This window comes from Anguilla anguilla, chromosome 10 (genome assembly GCF_013347855.1).
Source record: "Anguilla anguilla isolate fAngAng1 chromosome 10, fAngAng1.pri, whole genome shotgun sequence".
Taxonomy (NCBI): Eukaryota; Metazoa; Chordata; class Actinopteri; order Anguilliformes; family Anguillidae; genus Anguilla; species Anguilla anguilla.
In genome coordinates this window covers 3,087,319-3,106,360 of record NC_049210.1, presented here as the reverse complement: position 1 = coordinate 3,106,360, position 19,042 = coordinate 3,087,319, and the positions used below count along the sequence as shown (strand labels likewise).

Genomic DNA, 19,042 nt, shown 5'->3' with positions numbered 1-19,042 from the left:
CTGTATCCCAACCCTCGCCCACCAATGGGCATGCTGTATCCCAACCCTCACCAGCCAATGGGCTGACTGTATCCCAACCCTTGCTCACCAGTGGCCTTACTGTATCCCAACCCTCGCCCACCAATGGGCTTGCTGTATCCCAACCCTCGCCCACCAATGGGCTAGCTGTATCCCAACCCTTACCAGCCAATGGGCTAGCTGTATCCCAACCCTTACCAGCCAATGGGCTAGCTGTATCCCAACCCTCTGAAGAATGGCTGTTATGGCCGCAGGCACCCAGAGTAATTTCCACCAGAGTAATTTCCAACGAGCCAGTATGCACTGAATGAGAAGTCTCACTACCTCCTGAATTCATGGAGAGGCTGGAAACTCACACAAACGTGTCCCAAGCGGCATAGAGCTTTGCCAAAGGGGAAGGCTTTGATCAGCCTTTTGCTGTGGTGTTTATGGGATACCCACAGAGTTCTGTTTACCCAGGCTGTTGACTTGACACCTCTTGTCAGAATGTATGATGGCTTTGCACTGTTATGCCTCTTCATCCCACTCCTTTGTGTTACGAACTGATTTAACCTGTTCTCCTCCAGTCCCCGCAGTCAGGTGGCTGGAACACAGGTTCCCAATGACCTTTGACCTCAGTGAGCGTCTGTTCGGAGGTCCAGCTACAGCTGCTGACCTTTGACCTCAGTGAGCGTCTGTGCAGGTCCAGCTGCAGCTGCTGACCTCTGACCTCAGTGAGTGTCTGTATGCAGGTCTAGCCGATGACCCTTGACCCTCCTTGCGCAGGTGCAGCTGCAGCTGCTGACGGCCATAGTGAAGCTCTTCCTGAAGAAGCCCACGGAGACGCAGGAGCTGGTGCAGCAGGTGCTGAGCCTGGCCACTCAGGTGAGAGCCGCTTCTGACATCACCGTCACGGCAACCGGTAAATATAAGCACTCCCCAGGGAGGAGGGCTTCCACGGAAGAAGGAAAGATCCAGAAAGATTCAGAAAGATCCAGGAAAGATCTGATGCAAAAAAGCAAAAAAAAAAGCAAAGATTTTTTGGGGAGGGCGGTTGCTGAGTGGCTCATCCTGTTAAGGCACTGCTCTAGTCCATGGATGGATGGACCCTGTGGTCTGCTGTCCAATCTGGACCGTGCCACGGCTGACTGGTCAGTAGCCCCACAGAGAGAGAAACACAGCAGCCCCTAGTGTGACCCGGGGACGAGGGGGTGTCAGTCTCGCTGGGATTACAGCATCTCAGCGCTCAGTAGCGACCCCCCACTGGTCAATCTGGCACCCAGAATTCCATCTGTCGAGCCGCGAAGTGTCTTCATCTCGACTCCAATCCTGCTAAATTCGGTGGTAGTCGCTCTTGGCAAAGTCTGCCGATTTTCGTTGTTCCTCAACCCTTAATTTTGCAATTAAAGCAATTTATTTCACCGTTTGCTCACCTCAGCTGGCTAATTAGCTCTCAGAACTGCTGCTAACTTCAGGCAAAACAAGAACCGGCCACTCTGCTGCTCTCCGAGGCCGAGAGTGGGAAAAACCCACTGGCCGAGGGTCCTGTCACTCAAATACTGGGCGGGGCAAAAAAGGGATTCGGAACCAGAGGAAGAACTTGGGAGAATGTCATCGATGTTTCTCTTGGCTCTCGTTCCAGCTGGTTCCCCCCCCCCCCCCCAAAAAAGAAAACGAGCACTTGGGGTGTCGGCGGTGCCTGGTGCGCATTTGTTCTCGTTATCGCCCTAATTGCATTAACGGGACGTCCCTGATTAAACCTGACGACGCCGGCGCATAAATTCACTTCCCGCCGTCGCGGTCGTTCCCCCCGCCAGGCGAAATGCTGCCTGTGGCTTCTCCGTCTCCACGGTGCGGAGGTAAATTGAAAACGTCTCTTTTATTTCTCTCGGCTCACGTTCGCCGCAGCCCAGTGCGATGACATTGCTGCCCGCCGGCCACCCTCGTCTTCCTCAGTTCTCTTTCTAAAATACGCGATCTCCTGCTCCGTTCCTGGAGGGCCTTGTGTTTCAAAAAAGTTTTTTAAATTTTATTTATGTTTTTTTTTTTTTCCATCGAGCCTGCTTGTGATTATTTAATCAGGCCCTGCCACGCTAGCACTTATTTCCGTGTTTCGCCGTTACGGTTTCTGTGCTTGTTCGCGGCGGGCAGTGCGCTGTGTGTACGTTGATCTGGACGATTAACTGATTAACGTTTGGGTTCATTGAAGCGCAGAGGTGAGTTGGGGCGAAGGCTGCTCTCGGTGCGCCTGGTTCTGGGCCCCTGGACCCACCGGGCTGAGGGAACAGGCTTTGAACAGCAGACAGACAGATGCACCTCCAGCCCCTCCCTCGCTGCCACGGCGATGCAGCTATTACCCAGCTTCACTGCATGAAGATGTTTTAGTTTTTTTTATCTTCCCTGAATTAGGATCATTAGCTCTGGGTGCCAGTTTGCTCGCTCTGATCTTGGGGAATTGGAAATATAAATAAATATTTTAACACGCCAGTCGTAAATAATAGATGAACACTAAATAAATTCTGTTTACTAACTCGCCACCCCCCCTCCCTCCCTCCCTCCCTCCTCTCCGTTCCCCTATATCTCTCTCTTTCTGTCTGTATCCTCCCTCCGTTCCTGTCACTCCTCTTTTCTCTCTCGCTCTCTCCTCTCTGTCCTTCTCTCCTCTCTCTCCCCCTTCATCCTCCCATTTTCCCCCTCTCTCTTTCTTCTGTCCTTCTCTCCTCTCTCTCCCCCTTCATCCTCCCATTTTCCCCCTCTCTCTTTCTTCTCTGTCCTTCTCCCCCCCTTCCTCCTCTCCTGTTTTCCCTCTCTCTCCCTGTCCCTATCTCTCTCACTCACTGTCTTTCTCTCTCTGCTCTCTCCCCTCTCCCCTTCATCCTGTTTTGTTTTCCTCTTCCTCCCTCTCTCTCTTCTCTGTCCTTCTCCCCCCCCTCTCCCCTTCCTCCTCTCCCGTTTTCCTCCCTCGCTCCCTCTCCCTCTCTCCCTCTCAGGACTCAGACAACCCGGACCTGCGCGACCGCGGCTACATCTACTGGCGCCTGCTGTCGACGGACCCGGTGGCGGCGAAGGAGGTGGTGCTGGCGGAGAAGCCGCTGATCTCGGAGGAGACGGACCTGATCGAGCCCACGCTGCTGGAGGAGCTGATCTGCCACATCGGCACACTGGCGTCCGTCTACCACAAGCCCCCCAGCGCCTTCGTGGAGGGGAGCCGCGGCGTGCAGCACAAGAGGCTCCCGGCCCGGTCCGGCTCGTAAGAACCGCCCCCCCTCGCCGCCGCCGCCACTCCCCGGGGTCACCGTCATCCCCCCCAGCTGCCAACCGCCCACCCTCCCCGGGGTCACCACCCCCCACTACAACGCCCCCCCCCCCCACTCCCCAGGGCCAGCGTCACCTCCCCCTCCCTCAGGTCACCACCCGCCCACCTTTGCCACTGTGCCCCCCCCACCCCCCCTCCGTGGGGTCACCGTCCCCAACCGACACATAACATTCCCCATGGGTCTCCACTCCACCACCCCCCCCTTGGGGTCACCTCCCCCTCACCACCAACAGAACAAGGAGATCAATTCTGTTTAAGCCCCCCAGGCCCAACTTTCAGGAAATTAATTTAAAATCCAAACTATTCACATATTTAACAAACCTGAACGATATTGACATTTTTTCCCCCTCCACTTGTGAATTGAATTTCGGTTAATTTCCTGAACTGGTTGAGCTGAACGCTAATGCGGTCGCCCCCGACCGGGACGGGGTCACGGTGACCCGCTTTAAACCACACTGCCATCTCAGAGTGGCGTCTAATGACAGCCGAAATTTTACATTTCCCTTGATATTAAGGTCCCAACTTCTTTCTCTGTACCTCTCTCGCTTTCTCTCACTCTTTTACTCACTCGCTCACTCTACCTCTCTCCTGCTCTCTCTGTCCTGCTTCTTTCTCTGTACCTCTCTCTCGCTTTCTCTCACTCTTTTACTCACTCTCTCACTCTACCTCTCTCCTGCTCTCTCTGTCCTGCTTCTTTCTCTGCACCTCTCTCTCGCTTTCTCTCACTCTTTTACTCACTCTCTCACTCTACCTCTCTCCTGCTCTCTCTGTCCTGCTTCTTTCTCTGTACCTCTCTCTCGCTTTCTCTCACTCGCTCACTCTACCTCTCTCCTCTCTCTGTCCTGCTTCTTTCTCTGTACCTTTCTCCTGCTTTCTCTCACTCTTTTACTCACTCTCTCACTCCACCTTTCTCTCTCTCTCTTGTTCTCCTGCTTCTTTCTCTCTCTCCCCAGGGGCGAGAGCTCGGAGAGTCCTGAGGCAGCCCAGCCTGCAGGGGGCGCCGTTTCGGAGGCCCCCCCGGCCGTCATCCCGTCCCAGGGCGACCTGCTGGGAGACCTGCTCAACCTGGACGTGGGCCCCCCCACCACGGGGGGCGCGCCCGCCCCCCCCACCGCCATGCAGATGGGGGCCATGGACCTGCTCGGGGGGGGCCTGGACAGCCTGGTAGGTTCCTCGCCCGCCGGGCTCGTTGCCATGGTGAAGCTACATTATGGGCTGGAAGGGGCCAGCAGTACCCCCGTAAGCACTGACGCAGGATCAGCTAACCCTGCCCCAATGCTAACCTGGAACATCAGGAAGAGAAGCACACAGCTGATCTGGGAACAGTGATCTCGCGTCGCTCGTAGCACAAGCTTCTGCGCTGTTTTTCCACACAGGACTTTTTCCCGGGGTTGCGACTGTTTTTCAGAAATGAGTTTCCTGTTTCTCAAAGTACTTTCTTTGTCCTCTCCCCCCTCCCCTGCTTTTTTCCCTTATATTTCTTATTTTTCTCTCTTTCTCCTCCCCCCCCCCCCCCCTCAAAAAACTGCATCTCGACACAGATGGGGGAGGAATCCGAGCCGGTAATTCCATGGGGGATGGGACGGTGGGGGGAGCGGGGGGGTGGGGGGGCTGGGTTTCACAGACCTCATCGGCTGCCATTACTGAAGCTGAGGCTCTTTGTACTGAAATCCATTAGTTCCATGTCATCTGTTACGCACCATTAGAAGGCTGTGGTGTTCTCATTTTAGACCCACTCCCACTGTCTGCCACAGAGCACCCGTTCCACTCATTTCAGCTAAAAAACACGCATCAGACTCACTCTCCCACTTACCCATCATGCCTTGCTTCCACACCCACGTCGTGGCTGCGCGTGACCGCCATCTGAATGGGGCGTGGCCATCCTTTCTCACCGTGTCTCACCGTGCGTTTCCTGTCCTCCTCTCAGACCAGCGCCTCACCGCCCGTGGAGTCACCGCAGGTAGCGCTAAGATGGCGGTTTAGACTAGAGCAGAGAGGCGTAGAGAAACCGCTCCACCAGACCCTGAGGTCCCAGAAGGCTTTTGGGCCTTACGGTGTGGCTCTGGCTAGGGCTGGGCGACACACCAAAACGATAATTACCGAATGCAAATTACGGTCTTCGCCACCATATGGTGAATTAGCTTTTTCTGTTTAATTATAGCTGAAGCGGTAGTAAACAACCAAACTTAAAGAGGCTGTTTGAAATGCTTCCAGAGGAAAAAAGAAGCAAAAAAATGTGACCACCGTTATCTTTTCGGTGTTGATAAGACAGCCATTTGGCACCAAGACCGTACAGCTTCCATCCGGTGTTTTAGTCAGTCACATGGAAGCTGCGAGGCCTTGCTGCTGATTGGCTGTCTTATGGATAGATGACAGATAACAGCGAGGTCGTTTTTACTCTAGAAGGATTCCTTGCTGCCTTTGAGGTGTGGTTGTTTACTGCCACATCAGGTATAAACTACAGAGAACAACTAGAGAGAGAAAGACCAAAAGAAAAGCAGTACGCCACACGGTGGCCATGACCGGTAGTGCACCTGATGGTTATCGTGCCGGTTTATCGCCCAGCCCTAGCTGTGACCCTCCCTGAACCCCCCCCCCCTCAGGCTTTCTGAACCACGCCCACCAGTAGCTCCAGAAGTCCTTTCCTGTCTTTGGGCTGGTGGAGTAGCTCCCTGCCTCCATCACCCCAGGCCCTTTGGCCCCGCAAACCCAATATCCCGGAGCGGGACAGCAAAGAGGATCGCTCGATCGCTCCTTCGCCTCGGCACCCCTCCCCCTGTCCCCTCCACGGTTGGGGTCACGTTGGCGCTTTAGCAAGACCTTTGCCCCTCCCTGTTAGTCTGGCGTCTCCCTCTCCTGTCCGTCTGTACCGCCATCTCCTCTTAGCGAGCGCCACGTCACCCCCCCTCCCCCCGGCTCACCACTAACACCATGGCGCTCACCCCCCCCCCCCCCCAGCCGCAGTCCCCCCCGCGCTCTGTTTCGGGGGCTGTAGCGGGGGAGAGCTCCCTAACGGCGTCTTAATTAAGCTCTTCTGTCTCGTTTCAGCTCGGCGGGGACATGGGAGCGAGCCCAGCGGTAAGCGTCCTCTTACCGTCCTCTCTCTCTCTCACCGTAAAGTGCTATTTGTGGTTCCTTCAGTGGAAGCGCACCTTAGGAATATAATGAGAATTTGTTCAGATTGTGTTTGCCAGATGTCAAAGTTTTGCAAAAAAAAAAAAACTCTCTCCCTCTCGTTCCCTTTCCCCCCCCCCCGCCCCCTCTCTCTCTCCCCCCCTCCCTCTCTATCCCTCTCTCTCCCTCTCCCCCCCGCCCCTCCCTCTCTCCCTCTCTCTCTCTCTCTCTCTCTCTCTCTCTCTCCCTCCCACCCTCCTCCCCTCTCCTCTCTCTCCCTCTCCCCCCCGCCCCTCCCTCTCTCCCCCTCTCTCTCTCTCTCCCTCTCTCTCCCTCCCCCCCTCTCTCCCCCCTCCCCCCCCCCCTCTCTCTCTGCAGATGGGTGCTGGTTTTGGTGCTGCCCCAGCAGTCATGCCCGCCTCTTTGAACGCCCCCGTCGGGGGTGGGCTGGGCGACCTGTTTGACCTTGGGGGTGGAGTGGGCATGGCATCCGGAGCCTACGTTGTGCCTAAATCCGTAAGTCCAGCCCCCCTCCCGCCCCCCTCCCCCACTCCTGTTCTGGTCTGTAGTACTGCTGAAGAGCAGTAGCATGGTGACGGTTGGGAGGAAGCTCGCAAAGTACAGCGAGGTCATTCCGGCTCTTGATCACACTCTTACTGCAGTATGATCAGCCTTGTAGTACAGCAAGGTCAGGCTTGTAGTATTGTGAGGTCACAGTCAGGTCAGGCTCGTAGTATTGTGAGGTCACAGTCAGGTCAGGCTCGTAGTACAGTGAGGTCACAGTCAGGTCAGGCTCGTAGTATTGTGAGGTCACAGTCAGGTCAGGCTCGTAGTATTGTGAGGTCACAGTCAGGTCAGGCTCGTAGTATTGTGAGGTCACAGTCAGGTCTGGCTCATAGTACAGTGAGGTCACAGTAAGTTCTGGCTCGTAGTACAGTGAGGTCACAGTCAGGTCTGGCTCGTAGTACAGTGAGGTCACAGTCAGGTCTGGCTCGTAGTACAGTGAGGTCACAGACAGACACACACACACACACACACACACGGCGCTGATCTGCGCTGCCCGTCCCGCAGGTCTGGCTCCCTGCCATGAAGGCGAAGGGTCTGGAGATCTCGGGCACCTTCGCCCGCCGCGCTGGCGTTCTCCAGATGGAGCTCTCCCTCACCAACAAGGCCATGAGCATCATGAGCGACTTCGCCATCCAGTTCAACAGGAACAGGTCAGCCAGCGCCGGCTCTGTGTGAATTTAAATACACATATATACACTCACACATACTCACGCGCGCACACACACACACACACACACACACACTCACACACACTCTCTCTCCTGCGTTTGCTCCTGCTCAGTTTCGGGCTGGCCCCCGCCGGGCCCCTCCAGGTCCTCACGCCCCTCAGCCCCAACCAGACCATCGAGGTCAGCCTCCCACTCAGCACCGTGGGGCCCGTCATGAAGATGGAGCCCCTCACCAACCTGCAGGTGCGTCTGTGTGTGTGTGTGTGTGAGAGAGAGAGAGTGTGTGTGTGTATGTGACTGTGTGTGTGTGTGTGTGTGTGTGAGTGTGAGTGAGTGTGTGTGTGTGTGTGTGTGAGAGAGAGAGAGAGAGAGTGTGTGTGACTGTGTGTGTGTGACTGTGTGTGTGTGTGTGTGTGTGAGTGAGTGAGTGAGTGTGTGTGTGTGTGTGTGTGTGTGAGAGAGAGAGAGAGAGTGTGTGTGACTGTGTGTGTGACTGTGTGTGTGTGTGTGTGAGAGTGTGAGTGATAAGGCTACGCCTGGTTGTTGGAAACGTGTCGGAGCGTCTGATTAGGAGTCAAATAAAAGCCCGGCTCGTCTGAGGAGCGGTGGCTGGGCTCCTTCAGCAGTGGCGGTTGGCTGGCAGTTGGCTGGCGGTTGGCTAGCAGTTGGCTGGCGGTTGGCGATAACGGCAGCCGTGTGAAACCCGGTGGCTGGCGGTTGGCGATCGCTGGCAGGCGCGGTTTCTTTCTGCCTCCGTCTCCTCCCCCGATCGATTCTCCCGCCGTTGGAAGAGCAGCAGGCCGGCGCTGCTCGTTACCCGGGCTTCATTAAGGCTGCTCGCCGGGGAGCAGCTCTGCGCCCGAGGCCGAGGAACACGGACCCCCCCCCCCCCCCCCCCGCTCAGCTATCAACATCGCAGACAGGGGTGCTTGTGTGAAATGGCTTTTTGAGTAAAAGAGGTATCGAGCTGTTCTCCAGGCTGAAGGGGGTTGTGTGGGCGGGGTTGAGCTGGGGAGGGCAGATCTTAGCCCCTTCCCCCCCCCGAGTACCCCAGTCCTATGATCACACACGCACACGCACACGCACACGCACACCCACCGCCTGACTGCCGCTCTGTTTCCCCGGAGACGGTCAGTGCTGTGTTTGTGTGTTAATAATAATCCTGCCTGTCGTCACGGCAGCAAGTCCACCATGGGGGGCGATCTCGCGCTCACACACACACCCCCCCAAATCGATCGCAGCGCACCGGAGGGGCAGCCGTGCGGGACTGCGCCCCCCCCGCCGCCCGGCGCATTAATAATCCCGCCGCGCGGGTCCATGCCCGACTCCGCTGACCCGGCTCTCCTCAGCACCCGAGCCTCCTGCTCCCATCGATCCCTCGCCCGTCACCGCGGCGATCAGGGCCGGCGAGTTCTTCCCCCTGCCGATGCAGAAAGTGATGAGTTTGTGCTGGAGGGAGTGTCTCCTCCAGCTCCCCGCTTTTTAAAAAATGAGCCTGTATGGAGCTCGGCGATGCTTTCTGCAGTGTGACTGTCACACTCTTTATTAGACTTCAGTGTGGGGGGGGTGTGTGTGTGAGTGGAAGGGGGGGTGTGAGTGCATGCTGATATGTTTATCTTTGCACCTGCTCTTTAAACACTCAAGTGGTGCTGCTTGTGTCATCTCTTTCTCTCTTGCTCTCTCTCTCCTTCTCTCGCTCTGTCTCCTTCTCTCTCTCTCTCTCTCTCGCTCTCTCTCTCTCTCTCTCTCTCAGGTGGCGGTGAAGAACAACATCGACGTGTTCTACTTCAGCTGCCAGTACCCCATCAGCATGCTGTTTGTGGAGGATGGCAAGATGGGTGAGTTTTCTCAGTGCATGCTGGGAAATTCTGCTCTCCATGGGGGCTGCCTGACCCTGACTCTCCTCTTTGTGTCTGTGCGTCTGTCTGTGCGTCTGTCCGTCTGTGTGTCTGTGTGTCTGTCTGTCTGTCTGTCTGTGTGTCTGTGCGTCTGTCTGTCTGTCTGTCTCTCTGACTGTCTGTGCGTCTGTCTGTCTGTGTGTCTGCAGAGCGTCAGGTGTTCCTGGCCACCTGGAAGGACATTCCCAACGAGAACGAGGCCCAGTTCCAGATCAAAGACTGCCACCTGAACGCAGGTGAGCCTGTCCCCGGGGCGTCCGTCCTTGTGCCTGTCTCTTAAACTTCCGTTTCTTAAACTTTTCTCTCCAGTCTTGCAGTTTCGTAATACAGTTTTATCTCACAGAGTCGGTGCAAACTTTTTTAAACGCTTTTTTATTGTGTGGTGTGAATGAACCAGTAAACTAGAACAACTGAAGTTCCCATATTGACAGAGCGCTCTGCCAAATGTGTCTTGCGTAAGTATATTACATTACATTACATTACAGGCATTTAGCAGACGCTCTTATCCAGAGCGACTTACACAACTTTTTTTACATAGCACTTTACATTGTATCCATTTATACAGCTGGATATATACTGAAGCAATGCAGGTTAAGTACCTTGCTCAAGGGTACAACGGCAGTGTCCTTACCCGGGAATCGAACCTGCGACCTTTCGGTTACAAGCGCAGTTCCTTACCCACTGTGCCACACTCCGTCCTCCGTAAGTGAAAGGTGGGGGGCGTGGGGGGGGTTGCAGACGTGTGAAAATATTAGATGATGATCGCTGATTATATATATCCCGTCTGTGCTATCAATAGCTGGCTGTGCTGAGTGTGAGATGCTGACTGGGTTGCATAATTAGCCAGCAGATGGCGACGGGTACGCTAGCTCCCGGGCTGAGGGTCGGAGGTGTACGCTCGTCGGTACTTCTGATGGAGTGGCGTCGCCGACGGCCACTTCCTGTTAGAGAGGAAGTGGCCCCCCCCCGGCCGAAGCCTTCCCTGGGGAGCGGCTGTTAAATTGTCTGAAGTTTGTTTTTTGGGGGGCGATGTCAGTTTTTTGTGTGTTCGCTTGTTGCTGTGGATTGGTTTTTTATTAAATCAGGGCCGTGTTGAGGACTCTGGAGAGGGAAAGCGCTGCTGCTTTATAGGCTGGGTACAAGAAATCGAAATGTAATTTTACAACCGCTGGCGTGTGTGTGTGTGTGTGTGTGTGTGTGTGTGTGAGTGAGTGAGAGTCTGAAGGAGTGATGAATCTGTCTCATAAAAGCCGCACAGTGAGAGAGGGAGAGGGAGGAGGCAGAGGAGGTGAAGGTGTGGAGGGAGGAGTGATGAAGACTGAGAGCGTCAGAGAGCTGCTTGAGAAACAGGTCGGTGGAGGTGGAGAAAGCGGGTGATGGAGGGAGGAGCGGAAGTCAGGTGCTCTGGATTGGTGCCCCCCCCCCCCCCCCCCTAATCTCTCCTTCCTGCTCTGGCCCCCCCTCCACACAGGAAGTCCTGCCGGGCTTCACGCTCGCTCTACGGCCCACCGGGGTTCGATATGTCACGTGGCGCCGCGGTTCGGTCGCCCGTGATGACCAGGTTGTGCTCCCTGACGGACAGTTCCGCACCTGGACCGCAGCGCGGCGAACGTGCTGTCGTCAGGGCGACGGAGGAGGAGTGGTGCATTGCATTGTGGGTCCTGAGCGGCTCTGGTTTACCCGCTTTGTTCCCCTGCAGACGCGGCCAGCGCTAAGCTCCAGAGCAGCAACATCTTCACCATCGCCAAGCGCAACGCTGAGGGCCAGGACATCCTGTACCAGTCCATCCGGCTCACCAACAGCATCTGGGTCCTGAGCGAGCTCCGCATGCAACCCGGAAACCCCAGCTACACGGTGAGGAAGAGGAGGAGGAGGAGGGGGGTGAGGGGGAGGGGGAGGAGGAGGAGGAGGAGGAGGAGGAGAAGTAGGATGGGAGGGGGAGGAAGAGGAGGAGGAGGAGGGGGGGAGGAAAGAATAGTGTAAAGAATACAAGTATGATTAGACACTTTTTTTTTTTTGTTTGTTTTTTTTTGCCATGACAACCTACCCGGTCGCTAAATCAGTCAGTCAATCAAACTTTATTTAAATGGCACACTTCACACACGTGGATATATGCGCTGTACAAACTGAAGAACTCCATAAAAGCACACAGCGCCGAAATAACCCGCTTCCGCCCGGCACGCGTCTGTGCGTCGCCTGTGTGTGTGGAAAGCACCGCGCTCCTCCAGCTGAGAGCCCTTGACGCGCGGTTGACGTGACGCCGATCTCTCCCCTCTTAACAGCGTTGAGCTCGCGTTCAGGCGTAAAGACGGCAGTCGGTGCGTCATTCTCCCTCCTCCAGCGCTGCCCTTGATTTTTGCCTTTTTTCTGTCTTTGCTCCTGAAGTAGGATGCTGCGGATGTCTCTCTCTCTCTCTCTCTCTCTCTCTCTCTCTCTCTCTCTCTCTCTCTCTCTCTCTCTCTCCTCTCTCTCTCTCTCTCTCTCTCGTCTCTCTCTCTCCCCCTCCCTCTCTCTCTCTCTCTCTCTCTCTCTCATTTTCATTCTCTCTCTCTCTCTCTCTCTCTCTCTCTCTCTCTCTGCTCTCTCTCTCTCTCTCTCTCTCTCTCTCTCTCTCTCTCTCTCTCTCTCTCTCTCTCTCTCTCCTCTCTCTCTCTCTCTCTCTCTGTGCCCTTGTTGACTTCCTGTTCCTGTTTGTTTCTTTATTTTCTGATGTTTTTATTGCCACCCACCCGTGTGTCACTGACATCATTTGTACAGGAAGTGGAGCTTAGCGGAGTTCTTTCTTTTTTTATAAATTTCCTTTCTTCCTCTGAGTCATCTTTAGGCGTCTCATCCCTCTATCCTTCCTTCCTTTTGCTGTCTTTAGGGGGCGCCACTGTACCTCTGCCCCTCTCTGCTGACAGGGTCCCACAGCCCCCCCCCCCCCCCCCCCCCAGAGCACTAACTCTAACGGCCCCTCCCTCACAGCTAGGAGCCAGAAATATTTGCCTGTCTTTCTGTTGGTCGGTCAGTCAGTCAGTCGGTCAGTCGCTTGACCATGGTCACCACGGTCAGTTGGTCGATCAATTGGTCGCCCACAGTCGCACGGTCAGTTGGTCACCCACGGTCAGTTAGCCAGTTGGTCGGTCGGCTGACCACAGTCCGTCGGTTGGTCAGTTGTTGGGTCGGTCGGTCAGTTGTTTGGTCGGTCGATCAGTCGCTGCTCGTTTGAAAGCAGGCTCGTTGCAGCAGCCTCTCCCTCCTCGCTGGTGCTGAGCGCAGTGAACTGGCGGAGCCGGAGTCATCCCGGGTGACGGAGCTCCAGAGCCTCGGCCCCCTGCTGGCCGGCGGGGTGAACTTAAATTGGGAGGGTTTGTGATGCGTGACCTCCCTGCTGTGGCCCCTTCGTTTCGGAGTGCGCTCGTCCCCCCCCCCTCGTCTCCACCGCTCCTGCTAACTGCCCCGGCTTTCCCCTGGTTCCCCTCCTGAAGTGGGGGGGGGGGGCGATGGGGCCGGGGGGAGCCAGTGCTGATGTTCCCTGTCCCCATGGCAACTGGGTGACCAATGGCACAGGCTGGTTGGCTCCCCCCCCCCCCCCCCCCCCCCCCCCCAGGCAGAACGGGTTGATTGCACGGGATGTGATAGAATGCGGGCGCAGCGTGTCGCTGCTGTAAATCGCCCCCCCCCCCCGCCGCCCCCCCCCCCCCCCCCTCCGCCCCCCCACCCCCCCCGAAACACGCCCCCCCCCCCCCCCCCCCGTGCCACGCTCCTCTGTTCTCTCTGTCTCTCCGACGTGCTCCTGTCATCCCCCCTCCCTCCCTCCCATAGCGCATTCTACTGCACCGCTTCTCTGCATCTCGCTGCCTTTCTGCTCCTCCTTTCATCTCTCTCTCCTCCGCTCCTCTCCCCCTCCCTCCCCCTGTTCCCTACACCCCAGTTACAGGCTTGTGTCTCCACCCACCCCCCAGTGTTCCTGTATGTCTTATTGTGCTTTCCCTTGCTCTCCTCTCTCTCTCTCTCTCTCTCTCTCTCCCCCCCCTCCCTCATTCCCCCTTTCTCTCCCTCCCTCTCTCTCTCAATTAAATTCAAAATGCTTTACTGGCATGACATATTTCAGTATGTGTTGCCAGAAACATTGCAGTGTATATGAAGTGCAATGCAACATCATGGAATATTAGTAAATGCATTACAGATGTAAATAGATGAATAATAATAATTAATGAATAATAATTAAAACAAAAATTTTATATCTCATTCCCCCCTTTCTGTCTATTACCCACTGTCACTCCCTCATCCCCTCCATCTCTCCCTCTCCCTCCCTCCCTCCTGTCTCTCCCTCATTCCCTCCATCTCTCCCACTCTCTCCCTCCCTCCTGTCTCTCCCACCCCCACACACACACACACACACACACGCATCCAGATCTGAGAGATAGCGGGTGTGTGTGCTATTAATAAGGCCCCGCCCCCGTGCGCTGGAGTCACGCTCCAGCTGCTCCCGGTCATGCAGCGGCTGCTCCGGGTTTTACTGCCGGGAGCTCTGAATGCCGCCGGAGCTCGGAATGCTGCGGGCGCTCGGAATTCTGCGGGAGCTCGGAACGCTAAGCGCTCGCTGGACGAGCCGGTTCCCTCGCGGAGCTCGCTGCTCGACAGCTCAGAATGTGGCGGGGAACGGCGAGTTGCGCTCGCACGCTGGCGTCAGGTGACCAGAGACCTGGCGTGAACCCTGAACCACCCCCCCCCCCCCCACCCCCCCCACCAAGCTCCAGATCTCTATGACATGGACCAGGGTTCTGTCTGAATTAGTGCGAGGAAATGAACTGAATCTCAGCTCATTTAACTGGAGAACCTCTGTGGGCCATTCTGTAGACATATTATTGTTTCTTCAGCTCATAAATTGAATTTCAGTTAATTTTGTGAATTGACTGGATCTAAATTGGATTTGCCCCAGTCCTACCACAGACGTCTGCCAAGCAAGACATGGTAAGCTTAGTAATACAAGGAAATGCCCCCCCCCCCCCATATCCCCCTCCAGGGGGTAGAGCTGTGGTCAGTGTCCCTCTTTTGACCGGGCCCCCGTTTGATTGGGGATTCCGGTAATTCCTCCGAGCGAATCGTCGTGAAATAGAGACGCTTTTGCGAGCTGCGGATTCTGCAGCGACGTGAGGCAGGAAAACTTCAAAAGCAGAGGAGACGGGGAAATGAAGGCGTGGGGGGGGGGGCGGGGGGGGTGGGAGGAGGGTGGATGTTGTTTTGCAGAGAGTTGATAAGATATCATGAAAGGAAACATTTCCATCGCTCATAAATTATTCTCGGCCGCAAATAGAATTAAACGCTCGCGCCTGGGGGTCCGATGGTGGAGCTGGTTCCTGCAGTATGTCGCGGGAGCGCGAAGTGCAGGTGCAGCTCTTTTAAAAACGGGGGGGGGGGGGGGAGTCGCGCCAACCGGGGGGTTTCGATGCACGTTTCGAGCTGTTGAGGGGCGCTGAGGATGAGGACACGGCCTTTAATTAGTGCTGGAATTTTCCGTCATTGCGCTTTTGTGAGTTATACGCGCCTCGCGGTCTGGCCGTTAAATGCGATCGTGGCACTTTGATGTGCGCCGAAGAGAACCGGCAGTAAATTGCGGCAGCTCCAACGGCTCCGGAGGAAATTCTTTCGTTGCCGCGGCGCTGTTATTTATTTATTTATTTATTTATTTTTCTGCATTGTTGCGAGCTGGCTGTCGCATCGCTAACAGGCTTAGCGTTTGTTTTTTTCCCCAGCATGCTCGAGAAGCACTCGGTCAACACCGCATGAGAAACAGGCTATTTGTGGGTTGTGTTTTTTTTTTTTTAGTGCCAAAATGATGATATTAATTGCATTCATGCCGGATGTTCCAGACGCTCATCTGTGAGTGTGCTTGTGAGATAAGCAGGGGAACAGTGTCCTTACTGTAGAGCAGTGGCAAGCAACCCCTGTTCCTGGAGATCTACCGTCCTGTAGGTTTTCACTCCAACCCTAACAAAGCCACACCTCATTAAACGCCTGGAGGTCACATTGACCTGCTAATTAGCAGAATCAGGTGTGCCAAACTAGGGTTGAAATGAAAACCTACCGGACGGAAGCTCTCCAGGAACAGGGTTGGGCAGCCCTGATCTAAACCGAAACCATTCTTGACAGTGTTATTAATCCTGTTTAACTTAACCGTGCCATATATTTTTTATGTGTATGTATTTGTATGGATGTATGTGAATGAGTGCGTGCTGAGCTGGGGGACACTGTCCTGGCTGTAGAGGATGAGCCAGCAGCTCAGCAGAGTGACTCTGTCTCTCTCCCTCTCTCCCTCTCTCTCTCTCTCCCTCCCTCTGTCCCTCTCTCTCTCTCCCTCTCTCCACAGCTCTCTCTCAAGTGCAGAGCCTCAGAGGTCTCCCCGTTCGTGTTCCAGTCCTACGAGATGGTGCTGAAGAACTGAGCCTGGAGGGGGTCTGCTGGATCGGGGGGTTGGAGGGGGGGTTGAGGGGGGGTGGAGGGGGAGTGGAGGGGGAGTGGAGGGGGGGTTGAGGGGTTTGGACGGTTGTGTTTTGGGGGGGTTGGGGGTCCATTACGCACCTCACACTTTCTGAACTGCTCCTCCTGCACCAGTTTGCCCTCCCTGCCCCCCCTTACCCACACCTCCCTGCCCCACCCCCCTTACCCACACCCCCCCCCCCCCCTTACCTACACCTCCCTACCCCACCCCCTCATACACGCACCACCTTGCCCTCTTTTCTTACATGCCTGGTAACATGGTGAAACGTCCTAGTCCCGTATGAACAACTGCACAAAATTAGTTTTTTTTTTTTTTAGTTTTTTTTTTTTTTTAAACCTATTCTTCACAGGCTGGGGTGGCTCCCTAAAGTCTCTCTGCCCCTCTGTCCCCTGTCACCCTGCCCCCCCATCATAAGAGGCTTAGAAACGTCCTGTGCTGTGGATCATCATAGCACTGTACCCCCCCTCCAGACCCGCTGTACCCCTCTCCAGCCAGCGGCCCTGTCGCCTGTCCCTCATGACTGGCGTCCTGTTTTCCTCCTGTCCGGCTCGGTCCCCACCCCCCCTACCCAGACAGCATCCCAAAATGGCGCTCCCTAAAAGCAGGCGGGCTCCCCCGGGCCCTGCTGGTGCTGCGGGAGCCTGTCTCTGCAGCCAGTGCATGCTGGGAAGGCTTCGCGCTGGCTCCAGTATCTGCTGATTCAGCGTTTCCTCTCCTCGCCCCGCGTTAGCCAATCAGAGTTCACGCCGCTCCGCCATCGTCGTGTCAGTAAATGTCCGTCTGGCTGCAGGACTCCCTTCAGGTCAAATCCTTCTTCTCTTAAAATGTTTTCGGCTGCTCAGCCCCAGTCTGTGGGGGTGACTCCGTGTCCCGGGGTGTTCTGGTGAATTTCCTTCTGTGTGTCTGAGGTGCCGGTCAGATGGAGTGCAGTCGCTCCCCGCCTCTCCTGAATTTAGGCGTTGACCCCCCCCCCCTGTGGTGTGAGAGCATTGGACGGTGTATCTCACTTCCGGGAACACTACAAAAATTTAGGGTGCAGACAGTTGGCCTGCTTCCCCCCCCCTCCCGGCACCCTTGCCCGCCCGCCCCTTCCCCATGAAGTGACCCAGTAGGGTTTTGTTGTTTGTTTGTTTGTTTTTTGAGGTGTTTTTTGTTTTTTTGCTTTTTTTGTGTTGTGTGGAATCATGCTGTTGTTTTTCTGGATTCTGCTGTTTTAGTAAAATTGCATTCTGGCTTCTGTGTGTGTGTGTGAGAGAGAGTGTGCGTCTGTGTGTGTGCGCACGTGCGTGTGTGCTTGTGTGCGCATGTGTGTGTGTGTGCATGCGTGTGTGTGTCTGTATGCGTGTGTGTGTGTGTCTGTATGCATGTGTGTGTGTGTGTATGTGTGTCTGTATGCATGTGTGTATGCGTGTGTGTGTGTGTGTGTGTGTGTGTGTGTGTGTGTGTGTGTGTGCATGCGTGTGTGTGTCTGTATGCGTGTGTGTGTGTGTCTGTATGCGTGTGTGTGTGTGTGTGCGCGTCACTGAGTGTGTAGGAGCAGCAGGCTTTGCTTAGTTGCCCCTCCCTCTATCCCTCCATAGTCTCTCTGTCATTCCACTGGCTCTCCCTTGTTTTGTTTTATTAGAGTGTACCTGAGCAGTGGGTTGTTGTTTGGAGTGCAGTCTTTCCCTAAGATGGCCCTGGGGTCTATGATCAGCCCAAATTGGCTGATCCCCCTAGGCCCCGTCATCTCTCTGGCTATTCGACTGACCCCTCCTCCCCACAGAGACACGGAGGGTTGTGAAGCGATCGACTGTGATCTTGTGCTTCTCCGGACTGCTGCTGCGGTCATCTGTTTTCGGGTGTGGGCTCTGTGGGTTTGGTGTTGGGATTGTAGCGTTTGTATAAATAAATAAATGAATGAAAAAATTAAAAGTGTATACCTAAATGATAATAAAAATCTTTCACACCTCAAAAGAAAATGGCTGTATGTGTATCCCATTAATGTTTAATATGTTCAGCTCGTGAGTGTTCCTTTAGGTTTGGTAGACCTGCAGCAGGTTTGAGTGCCCGTTTAAGGTTTGGTAGACCTGCAGCAGGTTCGAGTTCTCGTTTAAGGTTTGGTAGACCTGCAGCAGGTTCGGGTGCTCGTTTAAGGTTTGGTAGACCTGCAGCAGGTTTGAGTGCTCGTTTAAGGTTTGGTAGACCTGCAGCAGGTTTGAGTGATTGCTTGGGATTGAGAGTGTCTGCCAGACGGTTGTCACTGTAATCAGGCTTGGAGCAGCTGCTGAATTAGACCATTTGGCTAGTGGATGTAATGCAGGCAGAAGAAAAGCAGAGTGTACCTCGAGTATCGCCTACAAAAGCCGCTCAGTTCCTCTTGAACCCGCACCGCGTCCGTCTGTATTTCCGTTGCGTTTCGAGGTGGCGCCACAGTCTCGGGAGAAACCCTCACTCGCGCGTTTCCGCCTGGCCCGTTTTCGCCAGACAGTTCGGTTTTCAAATTGTTCGTACACGTGCGGGTTTTTTTGTGGTCCCGTCCGGACAATGTAACGTGCGGTCACAGTAATTGATGGATGAAATTTAGCGTTCGTTTCTAATGGATTGGCGTGCCGGCAACTCCCTGATCCTATAAAAAACGTTCCCCCGATCGGACGTCGGTTCGGCAGCTGCCGACCTTGTTAGGGGTGACGCTATCAGCTGTGCATGTTGTCCGGTTATCAACTGATTCTAAATCTGGCAACTCTACCGTGAACTCAGAAGACTTTTCCTACTCGCAGTGTGACGCGTGTGACTCTGCCGACGCTTTGAGGGCCCAGCGCAGGCTGCTCTGTGAACGGTAGCCTACACGCTAGCACGTGCTCGGAGGGGGGGTGGATGTCAGCCTACGTGCTAACACGTGCTATGCGGGGGAGGAGGCTGTAGTGACTTTTCTTGTTTGTGGGGGAGATGTGTGAACTGCTTGTTGAATCATTGGACAATGTGAATACCAAATGCCCCCCCCCCATTCTTTTGT

General features: G+C 55.1%; 1 protein-coding gene across 1 annotated transcript in view; it reads left to right on the top strand.

Annotated features, from left to right (window-relative positions):
* The window catches only part of ap1b1 (adaptor related protein complex 1 subunit beta 1), a 29,062-nt gene extending 13,029 nt beyond the window's left edge, over positions 1-16,033 (top strand). The window contains exons 10-21 of the mRNA XM_035379274.1: positions 766-882; positions 2,988-3,247; positions 4,267-4,477; positions 4,855-4,875; positions 6,362-6,391; positions 6,806-6,943; positions 7,499-7,644; positions 7,776-7,905; positions 9,416-9,500; positions 9,710-9,796; positions 11,260-11,414; positions 15,916-16,033. Of these exons, the coding sequence (XP_035235165.1) occupies positions 766-882; positions 2,988-3,247; positions 4,267-4,477; positions 4,855-4,875; positions 6,362-6,391; positions 6,806-6,943; positions 7,499-7,644; positions 7,776-7,905; positions 9,416-9,500; positions 9,710-9,796; positions 11,260-11,414; positions 15,916-15,990 (1,455 nt within the window). The 3' untranslated portion in view covers positions 15,991-16,033. The remainder of the gene's footprint in view (positions 1-765; positions 883-2,987; positions 3,248-4,266; positions 4,478-4,854; positions 4,876-6,361; positions 6,392-6,805; positions 6,944-7,498; positions 7,645-7,775; positions 7,906-9,415; positions 9,501-9,709; positions 9,797-11,259; positions 11,415-15,915) is intronic.
* The last annotated feature ends 3,009 nt before the right edge of the window (positions 16,034-19,042 follow it).